The sequence below is a fragment of the Rhopalosiphum maidis genome, chromosome 3, assembly GCF_003676215.2.
Source record: "Rhopalosiphum maidis isolate BTI-1 chromosome 3, ASM367621v3, whole genome shotgun sequence".
NCBI classification, from domain to species: Eukaryota; Metazoa; Arthropoda; class Insecta; order Hemiptera; family Aphididae; genus Rhopalosiphum; species Rhopalosiphum maidis.
Window position 1 is genome coordinate 65,452,057 of NC_040879.1, and position 18,476 is coordinate 65,470,532.

At 32.1% G+C, this 18,476-nt stretch overlaps 2 protein-coding genes across 2 annotated transcripts; one reads left to right on the plus strand and one right to left on the minus strand.

Moving 5' to 3' along the window:
• Positions 1 to 1,101: 1,101 nt before the first annotated feature.
• LOC113557391 (plexin-A1-like) lies at positions 1,102 to 6,496 on the plus strand. The gene is made up of 2 exons (XM_026962879.1): positions 1,102 to 1,127; positions 3,522 to 6,496. The coding sequence occupies exons 1-2, from the start codon at positions 1,125 to 1,127 to the stop codon at positions 5,673 to 5,675; spliced, it is 2,157 nt and encodes a 718-aa protein (XP_026818680.1). The 5' UTR covers positions 1,102 to 1,124; the 3' UTR covers positions 5,676 to 6,496.
• A 5,313-nt stretch (positions 6,497 to 11,809) lies between these two features.
• On the minus strand, positions 11,810 to 17,943 carry LOC113558549 (DNA (cytosine-5)-methyltransferase 3C-like). Its single transcript, XM_026964039.1, has 7 exons — positions 17,803 to 17,943; positions 14,088 to 14,165; positions 13,197 to 13,284; positions 12,865 to 13,101; positions 12,571 to 12,718; positions 12,262 to 12,497; positions 11,810 to 12,194 (listed from the first exon to the last, which is right to left on the minus strand). The coding sequence occupies exons 2-7, from the start codon at positions 14,127 to 14,129 to the stop codon at positions 11,986 to 11,988; spliced, it is 960 nt and encodes a 319-aa protein (XP_026819840.1). The 5' UTR covers positions 14,130 to 14,165; positions 17,803 to 17,943; the 3' UTR covers positions 11,810 to 11,985.
• Positions 17,944 to 18,476: the final 533 nt, after the last annotated feature.

Below are 18,476 nucleotides of genomic sequence, written 5' to 3' on the forward strand. Positions count from 1 at the left end.
TCCTCTTGTAGAACTTGCGGTTTGGTCATCTAAGCGTATTATAAATTATAATATCACATACATTATAAATAAACCAAAAAAGTTTGCATAATGTCGTACAAAACTTATTATTTGTAAAATAAAAGAAATCTTTAAACATTTAATTTTTTTTTTTTAATAGAGTTTCTCTTTTCTTTAGTTGTTTAATTGTACACTTAGTGTGTCCTTAAACGTAAAATTCCGTGAAACTTTCATAGTACGAAGTCTCGTGGACATCAAAAAAAGTTTACACTATACAGAGAAATTTTAATTATATACATTCGGTTCTAATATGTTATGGTTCCAAAAAATATTGTGTTAAATGGAAGTTTGTTGTATGTAAGTTCTATGTATTATTATAACTTGTAATAATTTAGTTTCAGTTCGAAAACTTCTAGAATATTTTATAACGATGATAAAATTTCATCATTGCCATTGTATATGAATGTACAAAATCCTACAAATATAAAATTATAGATTAGATGAGTTATGAAATAATTATAAACATTCTACAATATTTAAGTTTTAATAAATATTATATTAAACGGCTATATGTTGTTTCAATAACATTCCACTACGTCTTGTCAACCATTGCCGTGTACCTATATGTAATATTCTCACTATAGCGGAATTGAGTAGAAAGCCATTCGTAATTATGTAGAGTTTTAAAATTATACTGATTAGCAATTATCCAATAACGTTGACTCTAATAGATTTTAGGTATAATATAGTATGTATTTGTACATTTAGTATTTTAAAATTTAACAATTTAATATTATCGATACTTACTAAGATTATATTTTGTACTACATAAATGTGTTCCAAATATGAATAAAAATATTTGTGGTATATCAACAATAATGAAGTGAATACCTAATAATCGTAAAACCGGAAATTGATAAAATTTTTTTTGATAATACAATTTATTTATACATTTCTATTTCGCATAACACTGCCGTAGGTCTAAAGTTTATTTATTAAACATACGTGGACTAGTTCGCATTAAATATTTGTTTTTCTATAATAAATACTAATGGTAAATATTCATTATTCATATAAAGTGCTATATAAATAAAAATATGATTTTTTCAAATTTTATATTATTTATGGTAAGTTTGACTTTACGATTGTGTTTTAATAAAACCATTCAATTGTTTTTCAATAATTATGATTTATGAACTGAACTGTTAATAAAATAATTTTACGTCGATAAATTTTATTCTGAATTTAAAATAAGTTTTGTGCATTTCCTATATTAATGAGTGCATTTATACTTTAATTGTTTTCTGTAATGCGATTAATTTATTGAACTACAGTGAATTTCGCTTAATGTGATCACTGGTTTATAGAATCAACTGTTTATTGGATTCGAAATTGAAAATCCCAAACCAGATCTTATATGACTAAAGTTAAATTAACGTTTCACTAAAATCACAAAGTACCGGATAATTGAATTATTTTTAAGAACATTCTTGTCGTGTTAATGGCATTTCAAACTTTCACTAAAAAGAAACAAGAATCGTTTTGAAAAAGTTAATAGGAGCTATTCAAAAATATGTCGAAAACGATACTTTCAGTTGTTCCAAAAGTCGTTATAGGTACAATGTACATACATTATTATTCATTTAATTTTAAATAATTAAAAATCATGTATATATTATTTTAATTGAATATGGATTTTAATTTCAGGCTAATCGCTAATATGAAAATGAAATTAGTGAATTCTCAAGTACAAACAAAAATAGATAGTTTCTTTACTTTTATTTTAATATAATTTTAAACATATATATATAAATATAATCTCATCAATAATAAAAATGTTTTAAGGAATCAACCGGTTAATAGGATCAAAATGATCTAATCCAATGTGATCAGATTAAGTTATATTTTACATCATATCTCAATTATGTATTCACGAATAAAGTGTGTGATGTTTTATTTTTACAAAAAAATCTATGAACATCATTAAATGTATGTTTAAAGCTGTGCCATTGTTGCTAAAATTACACTTATTTTGTTTAATTAAATTGGGCACCTACAATTTAATTATTTTTATTGTTTTTAAAAAAATATTCAGATTAATTTCTTTAGTAAAAAATATTTTTTTCAACCACGTCAACGCCATGTCCAGCAAATCATATTTATTATGTTGAATTTTTGTATTGTATCTAGTTCTAAAATCTAGAGTATAGCTATACGTATTCTGTAAATATAATATGTTTGATTATTTCTGAAACACCAAAGTTAGATATATTTTTTCTTCTTCTTTATCCATTCAGTAAAATACGTGTGTTACCTATTTTTGGTATATTTAATATTACGTCATCTGTTTTATATGTAATTTATATTACATGATGGTAATTCGAACCAAGAACCAGATATTTGTAGTATTTTTTATTCTGTTGATTTTTATTATGATGATGGACATTTTCTTTAATCGTTTAATTTTTAATTTATTATACTAATTAATCAATAGATGTAAATAATATTGTCTTATTTTTATTTTTATCTTCCACCAACATCTATCAACGCCCTTTGTTTATCAACCTATTATCACAAATTTATCAATAAAAATCAATTAAAAATTGTTGTGTACATTTACAATTTAAATTTAGATAAAATGACATATTTTTTCGATGACAGTTATTTGTTTAAAATTCAAAAATATTATTTTCGGGGAATTAACACTTTTGCGCATATTATGAACTCGATGATACGCGATGAAATTTTCAAAATATGTAAATTAATTTTAAGATAGTCTTCATCTATACTATTCAGTGTAAAAAAACACTGTTTTACAGTATCTAAAATTCTAAAGTGGTATTGAGTATTGACTCAAACACTAATAACAATAACATAATATGATACAGAAAACATTTATTATTAACAATACAATAAATGCAAATTTCAGCATAATCCAAAGCAACCCACTACAATACACTAAAAGTAAAATTAATTACTCTAACAGCAATATCAAACAACATAGAATGTATTTAGCAATGTGACTGCCCGTCTCTGTTCAGCATTGTTTTTCGTGTACAATAAATTCCTCGTTGAATTCAAACTTAACACGTCCATCGGCCATTACAGTATTACACTGACTCGTATCTGACCGTATCGCACAGTAGAACGTTTACCCGATTGCCGACCTTCTGACACAGACAAAGTTATCTTCGATGTCACAATGTATAGTATAACATATGATAATTACCGTAAATAATCGTCTGCTCGTAAGTGTGTATCGCGCTAAACCGTTTTTCTATACACAGTATTGTTACCATACGCAACAGCCGTTTTCGGTACGCACCGTCACAAGACAACTCTGAAAATACTCCGCGTACAAAACGCCATACATAATATTTAATGGCTCTGAAAACGCCATTGATGTCGCCTACGTTGAACGCGTTGAATGTGGCCGGCGATTATTTACATTTCAACCGCGCGCAGTGCGATAAATCAATTATTTCTCGTCCGTCAATAATTCTGGTTGTTTTCAACTGCAGGTATCGTTGCGCGCAGTCGCGCACACTCGCGCGTCGGAACCGGCGAAAAACGGCACGACCAATTGCGAGGAGTACGTGTCGTGCACGGGATGCGTGAACGAGACGCTGTGCAGCTGGTCGTTGGAACGTCAGAACTGCGTGCACCCGGAAGAACTGTCGGAGAACCTGATGGTGCACGTGGAGGCGGACTGTCCGCAGTTCACGGTGGCCAAGCAGCCGTGGGTGAAAGACGTGCCGTACAGTTACACGCTGACCGTGTCGAACGACAAGAAGGACTTCGTGGCGTTCCTCCGGCGGTCGACGATCACGTGCGTGCTGCAAACGGCGAACGTGAAGGGCCGGGTCGACCGGAACGACATCAAGTGCGACGCCGTCAAACGGACGCAGGCCGACTTCGCGCAGCACAGGCAGATGATCTACTTCAACTACGTGAGGTTCAACAACAAACCGCTGCGGCTGGACAACGAGTCGGACTATTACGTGCCGAACTACGACCGCGAGTGCGGCCCCAAGAGGGACGACAGCTGCGTGACGTGCACGTGGACCGCCGACGGGTACGTGAACCACTTCAAACGGTGTTCGAGCGCCAACCGGTGTACGGGCCTGTACCAGTTCAACGACAGGCGGCACGCGCTGAATTTCACGGACGCGCCGGCCGCGGTGGCCGCGATGCCGGGCCGGTGCGCCAACGCGACCGTCGCGTCGGCGGCGCCGGTCACCGCGCCGTGGACGGGCGGCACGGCGGTGCTGGTCACCGTCAAGAACCACCGGATACTGGCCGAGAAGAAGACGGTGACCGTGACCGCGGCCGGGCGCTCTTGCGCCAACCCGCGGACGGTGGACAACGAGACGATCGCGTGCACCGTGGCGCCGCCGGCGGCCGGCCAAGCGCCCGCCGCCGACGGCCGGCCGACGGCGGGCCGGGTCGTCGTCGAGTACGGGCCGCGACAGAGGTTCGCGGTCGCGTCCGCGTTCCCGTTCAAGCTCGTCGAGCCGCGGCTGACGGACGTGAGCCCGGCCTGTGGCCCGCTGTCGGGCGGCACGACTTTGCACGTCCGGGGCGAGCATCTGGACGCCGGAAACGGCGTCAGCGTGACGATCGGCGACCGTACGGCGTGCGCGGTGGTCGACCGGCGGTGGGACCGCATTTCGTGCGTGACCGGCGCCAGGGTCGCGGCCGCCGCCGGCGTCGTTAACGACACCGTCAACGTGGCGTTCGACAGCGGAACCGCGATCGGACAAGTCGGCCGGAAGTACTTCGCGTACACCGCCGACCCGGAGCTGGACGCGGCGGCGTCGCCGTTGGCCGGCATCGCTTCGGGCGGCACCTCGGTCCCGGTGCGCGGACGTCACTTCTCTTGCGCGGGCAACGCCACGATGACGGTCCGCGTTCGCAACGGCACCGTCCGCCCGACCGGCTGTCAGGTGTACAACGACACGTTCATGGTGTGCCGATCGCCGACACTCTTACCGGACGATATCGTCCCGGCGGTACGATCGCAGCGACCGACCACCGCGGCGGCGGCGGCGGCGCACGAATACGTCGAAGACGACGACGACGACGACGACGAAACGGCCAAACCGATCGGCGCGTTTCGGTGCGATTTCCGAGTGGTGTACAACGGCACCGCCGCCGGCGCCGCGTTTCTGTTGACCGCCGAGTATCGCGTGTACGCCGACCCGGTGCTGGACGACTTCGAGACGGACGGCCACGCGGTCACCGTCTTCGGCCGGAACCTGGACTGGGGCGACGACGTGGCCGTCGAGTTGCTGCGCGGAGACGACTCGCCGGCCAATCCGTGCGACGTGACGTCCGCTGGCCGGCGGCGGATCGTCTGCGCGCCGAGAAACTCGTCCATCGATTTGGACGCGGTGCGCGCGCTCAACATCACCGTCGGCGTGTCGTTCGGCCGCGTCGTCCACCGGCGGCCGCCGGTTCGTCCCGACGACGAGTACGTCTGGCGGCGGCCCTGGACCGACGGCCGCACCGCCGTCGCCGTTTTGGCGGCGTTGTCGTCGCTGCTGTGCGGCGGGTGCGTCGCGCTGCTGTGCCGCCGAAAGATCGCGAACCGGTACACTCACAGCGTCACGCGCACGCCGCTCTTCGAACTGCACACGCCGGCGGCGGACCGGAACGACTCGATAATAATGTAGTAGTTCGCGAACGACTGCTGCAGCAGCAACAGCAGCAGCGTTGCACCGTACTGTACGTCCGTATAGTACAGCACTATAGTTTTTTAAGATTTAAAGTGTAAACCGGTTAATTGTGTATAATCAATAGCAAGCAAATACTACCACGTGCGATGTTCGATTTTATCATTTTATCGCTCCTATAGTATCGTATGTGTCTTGTGTTTCACTTGTACACACACGCGCGCGCGCGATGTTATGTTATGCGCCCAGCACATTCCATCCGTACGCTTTATTCTCGCGAACAGACAAATCACTAGGTGTAGTTACAGTTTTGTTCAGATTTCCGTGGAAATGTTACCGAGACTCCTTAAAAATGTATTAACAAAACAGTTACGATTAGACGATTCTTTTATCATAAAACACTCATTACTTCAAAAAGTATTCGTGTTCTTGAAAACATTTTTTTTAACAACTTGAAACTATGTACACATGAATACTTTTGAAATAACGAGTGTTTTATGATAAAAAATCACCATGTACAACACTTTCGAGGCTATAGGAATCTTTTCCGGAAGGAACTTGAGTATTCAATGATTGAAAAATTAAAAAAAGTTTGGTATTAAAAGAAGAATTACTTTCAATTTACCATAGAATATTCAAAAATGTATAACCTTTTTGCAGCGCTTAGAAACCTCATCACCCCATTTTTAGCTACGACAAATGTGAAATGCCAAATAGGTATTTTAATATAGCAAATAAATCACAATAAATATGTTTTATTTTTATTTTTTTAACTATTATATCAATTATTTGACTTGTTATTATTATTTTTATCCATATATTTAATACAGCATATAGGTATTTGCATTATATACTGCAAATTTTAATCATTTTAAAAATAAAAATATTATTAATTTATTATGTGTAAAAATTGTATTTTTGTTTTTGTTACTGTTACTAAACCATATTTTAACATTTAAGTATTAAGTTATAATAAAGGTGAGTTACGTTTTTTCAAATCTTTATCATTCAATTTAGATACAACACGTTATACGTACATCACTGTGACTTACTACTCTTCAATGACGAAGTACACTAAACAGTTTAACATATATCTACTTATACAGCAGAGCTGTATAGCGGTTAACTTTCTGGTTTTTTTTTTTTTTGTTAAAATTATCAATATTTTACCAATTTCATTAATTAACCTAAACATTCAATATAGTTGTACACAACACTACAACGTTCCTTTAATTTTTTATTTGCGAATTAAAAAATGTCAAAAACATAGTTGCAATATTTTTTCTATAATTTCTGCACATTTATATCAATGCTTTTATAGTCACGTATACTATGTATACTTTCCCATCATTATTTTAATACAAAAAATAAAAATAATCGTCAAGTGATATCAAGACAACAAATGTATCTAATTATAATTTTAAATGCGAGATATCATTTAATAATAGTAAAGAAAAAATAACATATATTTATTAAATATTTTCAAAAATAAAAAAAAAAACATAATAAATCATAACAGTAAAATTCTTCTAACAAACAGTCCTAAATTTCTAAAAATGGGTTTGAAACGTTTCTAAGTATGACGAGTCAAAAATGAAAATATAAAAGTTATAATTTCGTATATTCATTATTTATGTATACTTTTACAGTTTTATTCATTTTTAATATTTTATATTCAAATAACGTAAATATTTCCTTTCGCTAAACACTTCCAATAATTAGCAAAAGCAGGATTTTTTCACAACAACAAACGTTTTAAAAATTCCATGTTTTTATAATGACCTTTGGTATACGCCAATTTTAATCATTTTGTCCACTCAGTTTTCCAAAACTCATTAATATCAGTTATTTTTAATAAAAATAATATTTTATAAGTATATAACTATAAATAAGTTTTTCCATGTCCCAACTAAACAGTTTTATAAACATTTAATAAAATCATATAAATATTATTACAAAATATGTAAAATTTACGCATCATCGCAACTTCTTAACTATCAAATATCTACCAAAATGGTTTATTATCAAAATAAAACATGTTACACTAAACTTACCTTAGCCGTCATTTTAAAAGTTTAGTACAGTTACGTAAAATACAATTAAAGTGTTGCGTCATTCTAACCTTAACCTAATATTTACGTTAAATAATAATTCCTTTTTTTATTGTTTGGCTGTTTGCTTACCGGGGTGCTGCAATATTGTATTTATAATTGTAAAATGTTATATAAAAACTTGTGATGATGCAATACATTTATTGTTATAAATTGTTTATAACACTTTGTTCTGTCGTATACGTCACGTGATGGTTTAACGTATAGAATAGGTATATCGGTATCCGATTCCCAAACCGTCAAACAAGTATTATCGATACCTGCGGTAAGCGCTTACTCAACAATCCTTTGATGACCACGATAACGAATACTACGCAAAGGACAATTTAATAAGACCTCTCAGGGTTTATACGTTATAACTCTAAGGTCGCTTTACTCTCAAACAACTGACCACGATAACGAGTACTGGAAGAGAAATAAAGTATTATAGTGTCTTGCTATTTTCTACTAAAGTGTTTCCTCGCCACAAACGCTTTGGTGCGTACCTTGATATGAGAATTAAAACAAATAGTTATATTAATCGAAATAAAATAAATATATAATAGCACAACGAAATAATTAAAGATACTAAAATAAAACAGTTGTCAGCCGTCGACGATTTAATTATTAATTTTCGTTGAATCGACATTTGTTGACTCCCGCTCCGTATATGAAATAATATTTTGTTATATATACAACATTACAAAAGCTCCATTACCAATTTTAAATTTCTGCTAAATAATATGATTTTTTTATTGATAGCTGAAAAATTATTAGAAAAATAAGAGTGATGTTTTTTTTAACAAAAACTTTTCTTATTAAAAATATAAAAATACTTCAACTGTTTTAAAATGTACCTATAACGAATTAATAACTTATAGTTCCTTTAGTAGTAAAGTAACTTTCACAATCTATGTATTGTTATAAAAACATTACAATTAATACTTACTGTTATAAAATTATATTATAAAAAATACAAATAATAAATAGTATTCATATTTCATGCATATTAACATGTATAGCCTAACAATATTAACGAAATAGAATTTGATAATAAGATGTTAATTTATTTGGAAATTTTAAATAAAAATTATTTTATCCACATTGAATGATAAACACTGAAGTTTTTCGAATTGTATTTTGTTGATTCTGTAAAATTAATAACAAACACATCAGTTTACAAAAATAAATTAGATATTTCATTATTTGGTTGTTTCTTTTTCTGATAATGATTGCTATTAAAAAAGGAAATTTAATATTACTGATTGCATACAAATAAACTTTGCAGTTTACTTAAACGCAACTACGCAAGCAAATAATATTAATTTATTTAAGAAGAAAAACAGTTTACTAATGATACCAGTGGCGGGCGATTGCCCCCCCCCCTCGTTTTCTCAAAAAAAAAAATAATTTAAGTCCCTGATTTTAGTTTTTGACATAATTATACATTAAGGGTAACAAAATTATAGTGATATATTTTTTTATTACTTTTATCTACTATAAAAAGTATTTTTTTTGTTCTGTACAAGACTGTGGAAAGTAACATATGTATGTACCTAAATAAATACTTTATCAAAATTAATGTGTGCCCTTTAAAAATCGCTCCCCCCCCCTGTTATCTTGGTCTGGATCCGCCCCTGATGGTAACTTACAGTTTAGATTATTTTTTGTTTGTTTTCAGTTTAAATTGGTGTTATTGACGTTCTTGTATATCTATAATGCGTTATTTAATCGTATTGTTTACTTTATAAACGACTATAAAAAGTTATCATTTAAAAACTAATTTATATTATTCGTGAAAAGAATTCAATGAAACCAAATTATACATACTGCATTTAACGTAATAATGAATGAATAACATTAGATAACATAAGATAATATGTGTACCATAGTGCAATACATTTTGACGTGTTCTAATAGATGTGATGATAAAAATATCGCCGTTTAATAAATTCAATAAAGGTATACAAATCATTGCAGTAACAATGCACGTCCGCAATATTGTTGTTTTACGTTCGTAGATTGCTGAAATGTTATTAAAGCTTAGCATTTTCTCGTGTCCAGTTTAGTGAATTGGTAGAATGGTAGTAGATTTTTAGAGTTACTAAGAATTGTTTATATTTCAACGTATCACGTATTGGGAATAAATGGTTTTCTGCCGAACATGATTATATAGATTAAATACTTAATATATTAAATATTACCTTTGGTCCTAAACGAATGCAGATTGATTTATGTAAATTGAATTATTTTAATGTACATAGAACAACATTTACATCAATAATCCCATACTATTCAAGTATTGTATTTTTCAAACAAAAATTATTTTTGAGCATAGTTTGTTGATTTGTTCGTCTCAAAACATCATATAGTGTTTAATGAAATTTGTGTAAATTCCGTAATAGGGGACTAACTACACAATCGTTTTATTCGTTTTACTCTTCATTATGTTATCGCATGTGAAAACATGATTCTAGTAATTATTTTATAATATCAACGTAACTTGTATCTAAATATGAATAGAAAACAACGTAATATTATAACAAGAATATTATTACGGTCGTTTACAAGAGAATTTAAATATGGAAGAATATATTAGTTGATAAATACAGTTAATACCTTTAGATCGATCTGGCGGAAAACGCATACATACCCGTCGCAAACGCGATCGTCCTGAATATTATACGCGATTTAGTCAGAACTGCGGTACTATGTAACGTGCGACTAACGGCGAGAGGGCGCAACCCATTCGTGCATATCACCCGGGACACAAACTTAAAGTATGTAATACACGATTACTGTGCAAGTACGATTAAATACTCAAAAACGATATTAAAGAACGTAAATGTTGTAAATCACGGATTTGTGACACCGTTTAAACTTAAAAACTCATAAACATAATTTGATATAATATTAAATGTTGAATTAGAAAGAAAATATTCATACTATATTTCCATAGTTTAATGCGGTTTTTCAATGTTTTAAACAATTTAAAAAAATTAATTTCTCAAAAATACAAAATGTTAATGTATTAGTTTGTCAAAATTTAATTAAATTTAATTCCTACTTATCGAGCAATAGTTTTTTATTTTTAAAATCTAAATTAATTAATTCACAAATGTTGATTAAAAAGTTTTTTTAAATGTCAATCGAAATATAAATAAATAAAATGTTTTAAAAAAAAACCACTTGTTTTCAACATCTTATTAAATACTTACCTACACTAAACTGCTGATAATGCTTAGTTAATATAACTTGTTATTTACGTTTAACTCTTGATAACTATTATGCTCGTAAGCTTTCATAATACAGCATTTAATTGAGATTGTGTACTAATAAAAAATATTAACTGAAATTTATTCAAACTATCTTTCCTGAAGTTCCACCTACAGGCTACAATAGTTACAATTATAATTTAAAGGATCTTAAAAATCATCTATGAATTACCGACATCTAACAGATTTCAAGCATCAAATACCAATACACAATGTAAGCGGGGTAAGCTAATTATTAAGAAATTTGGTATATTTAATTGTTATTACTATAATTAGTTTTTATTGTAGTTGTGATGAAATAGCATGTATAATGTTATTTGAGAAAATAAATTAAGTCTTTTTCATTTTAATCATTATCGAATTGCCCACAATTACAAATGATAGGTAACAGTGTTTTATTTTTAAAGACAACTACGGTACACCTAGAACTTCTGAGATATTTATTAATCTTTATGTTATGAATATTTTATTATAAATAATTTGTAGTTGTTCATAGTTTGAAGCAGAGATTTCAATACCAACTAGTTAAATGTGAAAACACTGAAAATTGAGGTTTAAAACAAACATACTTACATGAAATACAAAAAAATTTATTTAATCAATAAATACTTTTTCTCATAGTGGAACGATTAAAGAAATACACTTTGATACTTGGATAATTACTTAAGGAAATATTTATATTAAAAATAGAAATTGAAAGCAGTAGCACTAAAAATTACAAAACTTTAAAATATAACCATAATTTAACAAATACTTAAGACAACACATTCTTTGGGTAATAAGACATTTTTGTGCCATGAAATTAAATTTTTTCTACAACCTCTTAAAATTTTTATTTAAACCAATACTATCATTCATATTAGTATCTTAGTCTATTACATAAGTTATAATAATAAAAAAAATAACAGATATTGTATAAAGGTTAGTTTAATGTTGCAAATTTAATTATAACTTAGCGAATGTGTTTTCAAGTAAACTTAATAGTTTTTTAATCACTTGAACACTCCATGCTCTTCCTATAAGTTTTTGGCGACTTGCAATTGATAGATCACCGACATCTGTAAAATGGTGAGGTAAACCAAAGATGGCTTCAATCTCTGTTATATACAGCCCCGTGTATTGTCCGTCTTGACTAACAGGATTTCTAGATTTACCTGAACAAAATTTAAAAACAAATTAAGATACCTCATTTGGTAAGTGTTGTATAAATCAATAATATACCATCTTGTAAGCAACTTCTTTTTGAAGTAATAGTTCCAACTTTTTCTACATTAGCCCGTCTATCTAGATTCTTTTCCAAATAATCTTCCAGTTTTGGTTCATCGATGCCAATTTGACCAATCTCCCGGGCATGAAACAGCTGCTCCATGTCCGGGAGATTGGCCCAAAAGAACCTTCTCCGTCTTTGTGGGCTGAAGTGTAATGAATCGACAATATTTGGTTGGCACTCGAAAAATCTAATTTAAAAATAATGATATATTATAGTATAATTATTTATTTTTTATGTACTGTTACTGAGTTATAATTTACTTTGAGATGTATTCTTTATTCTTAAGTTCCATGCTTGCCACATTTTCAAACAACCAATAAAATGGTGTATTATTTCTACGGCATTTTACTTGTAGGTAGTTCCATATACGATAATAATCAAAGAATAATATACCAGTACCATCTGGATCTACAGTAAACATAATAAAAAATTATGTCATATAATTACAATTAAGATAATGTATTTGCACTTTTTGGTTATTCATCGTGCATTGCAATTACACTACAATTTTTACATACAAAAAATATCTTAGTATAGTAGTCATTTTTAATTACCGTAAATGCCTTTTTTTCGAAAATTGACGCTTGACAAGTCAGCACACGGTGAACCACCAAACAACAGATTAATTGGTCCGATTTTGTCCAACACTTCATTGGTTATTTCAGTGACTGAACCCAATTGTATTATGTTGTCGGCAAAATGATATTTAGTTAACATTAAAGCATCTTTATCTATTTCACATGCATAAAATGCTTCAATATCAAATCCTAGCTTCTTCAATGAATAATAACCTATAAAAAAAAACACAGATAACCAATGAAAATGTTCTTGTTCAGTATAAAGCAATGAATGTTTTTCATGTTTGTTTTTTTATTTTTGCTGTTACCTGTACCAATTCCGTCGAAAAGAGACAGTACTCTTAGTCGTGGTAATTTAGATGTACTTTTATTTGACGAAGGTTTCACTTTTTTACGCTGCAAACAATAATTATCTTAGTACATCGATTGTATACAACGTCTATACAGGGTTATTCACTAAGTACGCACATACTTTTTTCTTTTATACTGCAAATATTCAAAATGGGATTTTTGGAATTTTAAGTATACTTAAAACCGTGTTTTTGAATATTTGATTTTTTACCACTTAAGAAATGTCTGTGATAATTTAATATTTTGTTTTTCTCGTGAGAATATCAAGCCCTCAAATTAAATGGAATCCGTTTTTACTATAAATTATTAAATAGGTATTTTTTTTTTTAAATAAGGTTGATCAATGATCTGTTTAAAATTAATAGTTTTTGAATATTAAAGTGTATGGTTATTATATAATGACTTAAATTCAGTATACATATACCAAGAATAGATCTTAAAAATAGTTTCAAAAAACTATAAAATAGAATAGATGTAACATTGAATTTTGTGCCTATTTTTACAAGTTATAAAATGTTAATAGATCAATATTAATTACTATAATATTCAAATTATCAGAGTCCTCATATATTATCATGAACTTATTAATCTTGAATACAATAGTACATGAAAACTAGGAAATTAATCTTTCAAATTTAGATTCAGAATTTATATTAGAAATGAAAAACTTGAGGGTTTTTTATAAAAAATTGGTAAGAATGTTTTTTATGTACAAGAAACAGTAACTATTGATATAGGTATATTTAAAAATTCCAAAAATTAGATTAACTGCAATATTAAAGAAAAAAGTCGATGAGCATGTTTTTATATCATTTAAAATATTTAAATACTACAAAATAAATACAAACCACATTGTTAGTGCGCCTTTTGGTAGATTGCTTATCAGCCATTTTTATTTGCCTTTAATCGATGAATCGATGAGACACCTAAATAATAAAACATGTTTTACATGTTATACAATACAATTTTAAGTTTATGAAAATGTTTAAATAATGATGACATGATTTTTTTGTAAATATTATTTACGTGATTATTTGTTAATAGTATCTACTATCTACGTCCTACAACACACTACAGACAATATTTTTAATTATTTTTTTTATTTAAGTACTTAAATTTGAAATAAAAACACAAAAATTGGAGCAATTTAAAAATGTTTTTGAGAAACGAAACTGGTAAGAATGTTCAAGATTTAAATGATTATTCTCAGTGGTAGGAAATTTTCTAAATAGCTGTAAATGAATATGCGTAATATACGTACATTGTCCAAATACAAAATCAAAAGGGATCGTAAAATAGTTTTTGGTCCAGTGTGCGAGGAAAGTTCAATACAAAATTTGAATGTGCGTGTACACATATATCCAGCACCACACCCTTCGCAGTAAATATACATACGACACCGCACACGGGTCATGTCTCCGTGCGATAACATTTATTATTATTATTATTATTTTGTAGACACGTAGTTTTAAAATAAATCGCCACCCTCGTCAACCAAAGGCACACACACACACACACACAATATATAAAACATATATCTACCTACTATATTATATTATACACGATAGCAAATAACAATAATAATAATAATTACAATAACATTACAAACACGCGCGCACACAATGTAAACGTTTCGGAAAACACAAATGTTATTGTTTCATTTTTTCCGTCTTTTTTCGTACGGTACGCCGCCGCCGTGCTCGGCACGTGCCAGCCGGAAGACCAGGAAGAGTCTAGTTACATTTTTATTGATAAAACCGACGAGCTTATTAGTATCAAACGACCAGATATGACAGCCGGCGGCACGTCTCCCACGCGGATCTCCGACGGGCCACGCGGCGCTTTTGTTGTTTACACACAAATTACACATTGCGCTGTCGCTGCGGCACGTCAATCACCGCGGCGGCGTGTGTATCGTCCTATCGTATCATATTTTTTTACGGGCTGCAGGCGTTTTGGGGACGTCGAAAATCGAACTGGCGAAATTTTACGTCGTTTTATCATAATCGCACGCCGGGCGGCCGCAGAGTAGACGACTTATCGCACGTCCAAAAATAATAATCGACGCAGGTATATCTTGAAACTAGCTTTTTTTTATTTATTTTAAAACCAATTTTATTTTGCATTTGAAGTTTGTATAAAAACAATTTGTTCGATTTAAGAAGTCATAAAAAAAAAAAAATATGTTCTAAAAATTTTTAATACGTGTTTATTTTTATTCAAAAAATACATAAACAGTAATGATCATTGGTGATTAAAATTGAACGAAAAAAGCACGTTTTTGGTAAAGAAAATAACGAATTTACAGTTTTTAAGTCATTGTGTGCTGTTCTCGTTACTACAGCGACAGTGTTCTAAACTGTGTGCCACACCGTGCACGCACCGCGCGCGTAAGCTAATGTTAGACGACATCGCATAATGGTTCGAAACCGGTTACTATTACAGCCGCGTATGATTTCTATTTATAAATACCTAAATTATTTTTGTCGATACGAACATTTAACAATGAATATTATATTTTATTTGATTTTATAATTTAGCGATTTCACACAAAACAAAACCACTGATCGTAAAATTGTCACAAATCTACGAGAAGCCAAGAAGAAAACGTACGATTTTAACAAACTCTTTTTATAACAAATTATAAAAGATAGAACAATGTTATATGAAATTAGTGATTTGATATTCAAGATGAAATTATTTTAAATTAAAATCTATTAAGGTATAACTAAACTATACAGATGAAAAAAAAATATATACTCGTACGACTTTCAGATTAAAATCATAATTGATATAATTTGTATTTTAGCATGGCTTTTATTTAAGAGATTGTCGTAAAATTAAGCAAATAAAATATTTTATAAAACTAAGTACCCAAATTATGGTATTTTTAAATTAATTATTATAATATCTACTAAATATAAATTCATTTAAGATAAAATAATTTTCTATAATCCAAAAATCAAAATCTACCAACACTACAATAATCATTATGTATTATTTAAAAATATACTTAATCAAAATTAGAGTCCACGACACTATTACTAATAATAGAAAACGTCATCGGCCATCACTATATCCGCTAACGTTGTTCTAAATATAATATTATTAATAAGTTTAAATAATTTTGACGAACTAATGAAAATGTTTTGAATGAAATCAGATAAGACGTAATATCTTACTATTATTTTGGTTGTGTAAATTATATCATTTAAACTTTTCATTAGTTATGTCTTAAAAATTAATCATATTATTAGTTATATTATCATATAAATAGTGTTAATATATCGATAAAATATATTTCACTTAAATTTCACAGAATAAAACTCGATCGTTAAAAAATATTGTTATCAAAATTGAAATTAATTGTATATTATTAAATTAGGCAGTTAATTAACTTGTCCACCTCGTAAACTCAAAAACCAAATTTTAAATAAAAATCAACTTTATCCCATAATTTTTAATATAAAAAAAATTATCTATAAAAGTATGAATATTATTTGAGAGCCCATTTGTGGTTGATTTTACAAGCTATTAATGACAATTTTAAAAATTCAGAATAATATACAATTACCTACGTCCTACACGACCATGTGATGCATGCGTATGTAAAACACGGAGGAACACGGCATTGTGAATAAAATATCATAAGAAACCAGAAAACCCAATAATAACTTACTTCATACATAAACAATTTCTATGGCTATTGATAACTTACCTGTAATTTATTAGTAAATACCTAAAATCTATTAATAAATGGTATCCATACCCTTACACATTCATAATATGGACAATATAATAATGCTATTTTCGTAAGTAAAAACAAAAATCGATGTCAGCGCAGTATGTTTTCTCTCTCTGGCCTATGCGCAACACAAAACAAAAATTTTAGTAATAGGCGATTTTACTCAAAGTTTACTCAATAATTATAAAAAACGATTTTAGGTGAAAGCGCGTTTAATCTATCTATGTCGCACGTGGGTTAGAGAGAGAAAACAAATATAGCGCTGGCATCCGCTTCATAGGCTACACACATATTTGAAATTATTGTTTAATAGTTTGAATTTAAAAATATTTAAATGGCACTCTGGCACTCATATTTGAAACGAACGTATCGTAATAATGGTATGATTCGTTTTAATTAATAACTTAATAATTTATTAAAAGGTAGATTAGAAGTGTCTCATTACAAATAATTTAAATAATAAATTATATTAACTGAAAATGTATTATTTTCATCTATTAAAAGCCAAAAATCTATTCGTTCGTTTAACTCCTAGATTTAATATAATAGGTAATCATTATCCAAAACCAAATAGAAAACATTATTTAATTTATTAAAATAACATAAATTTAGAAATATTATGATCCATTTAATTAAATATTTTTTAAATACTGTAAATGAAAAAATGCTTTAAATCGTACAAAAAAAAAGAATTGTCGAACCTTTGTCCTTTGCTAAAAATTTAAAATATCATTTGTTCGTTTTTAAGAGTGACATCTTTATACTTTAACATGAATAATGTACCTGTAGTATAATAAATACGATAAAATGTAACGTACCTTTGTAACAATTATGTTTTCATTACAAAAATTCTGGATCGCGTCGCAGTACCCGTAAAAGACAATTATGGTAGCTCCAAGACGGGACCGACTAACGTCAGCGTCGAAAGAACCAAAGTGAATGATCAGCGAGCAGCGACTATTGAACTAGTTAACTGAATTACTACGGTCTACGACGCGACGCCGCCACATTGTCGGTATTTCCGATTAATTTAAATTTATGATATCCGCGTCGGCCACCGACGGAACCTTATCCGACGATCGCGTGTTGAAAATGTTATTTAAAAACCATCATCGACGAATCGAAACGAACTGCCTGAATATCTGGAAATTCCTCATATTATAATGAAATACCACATTGTAATAATAATGTAAATATAAATAATATGGTAATACGTATATATTATGAGGCGCGTGTGTTTATTGTAATGTTATAATCATTGATATTCTATAGAGTATATAGAATCGTAATCGTTACGAACAATGAAACGATTACCAAAAACTATTTAATGCGTAATAAATGAAATAGAAATAATAACATATTATCATATAACGTATTTAGGTAGTGGTCGACCATATCCGACTTTAGCCAAACTCCATTTGCACGAGTAAATAAAATATTTTGATTTCATCCGACGTCGAACGTAATGTGACCGCAATAATTATTATATGAT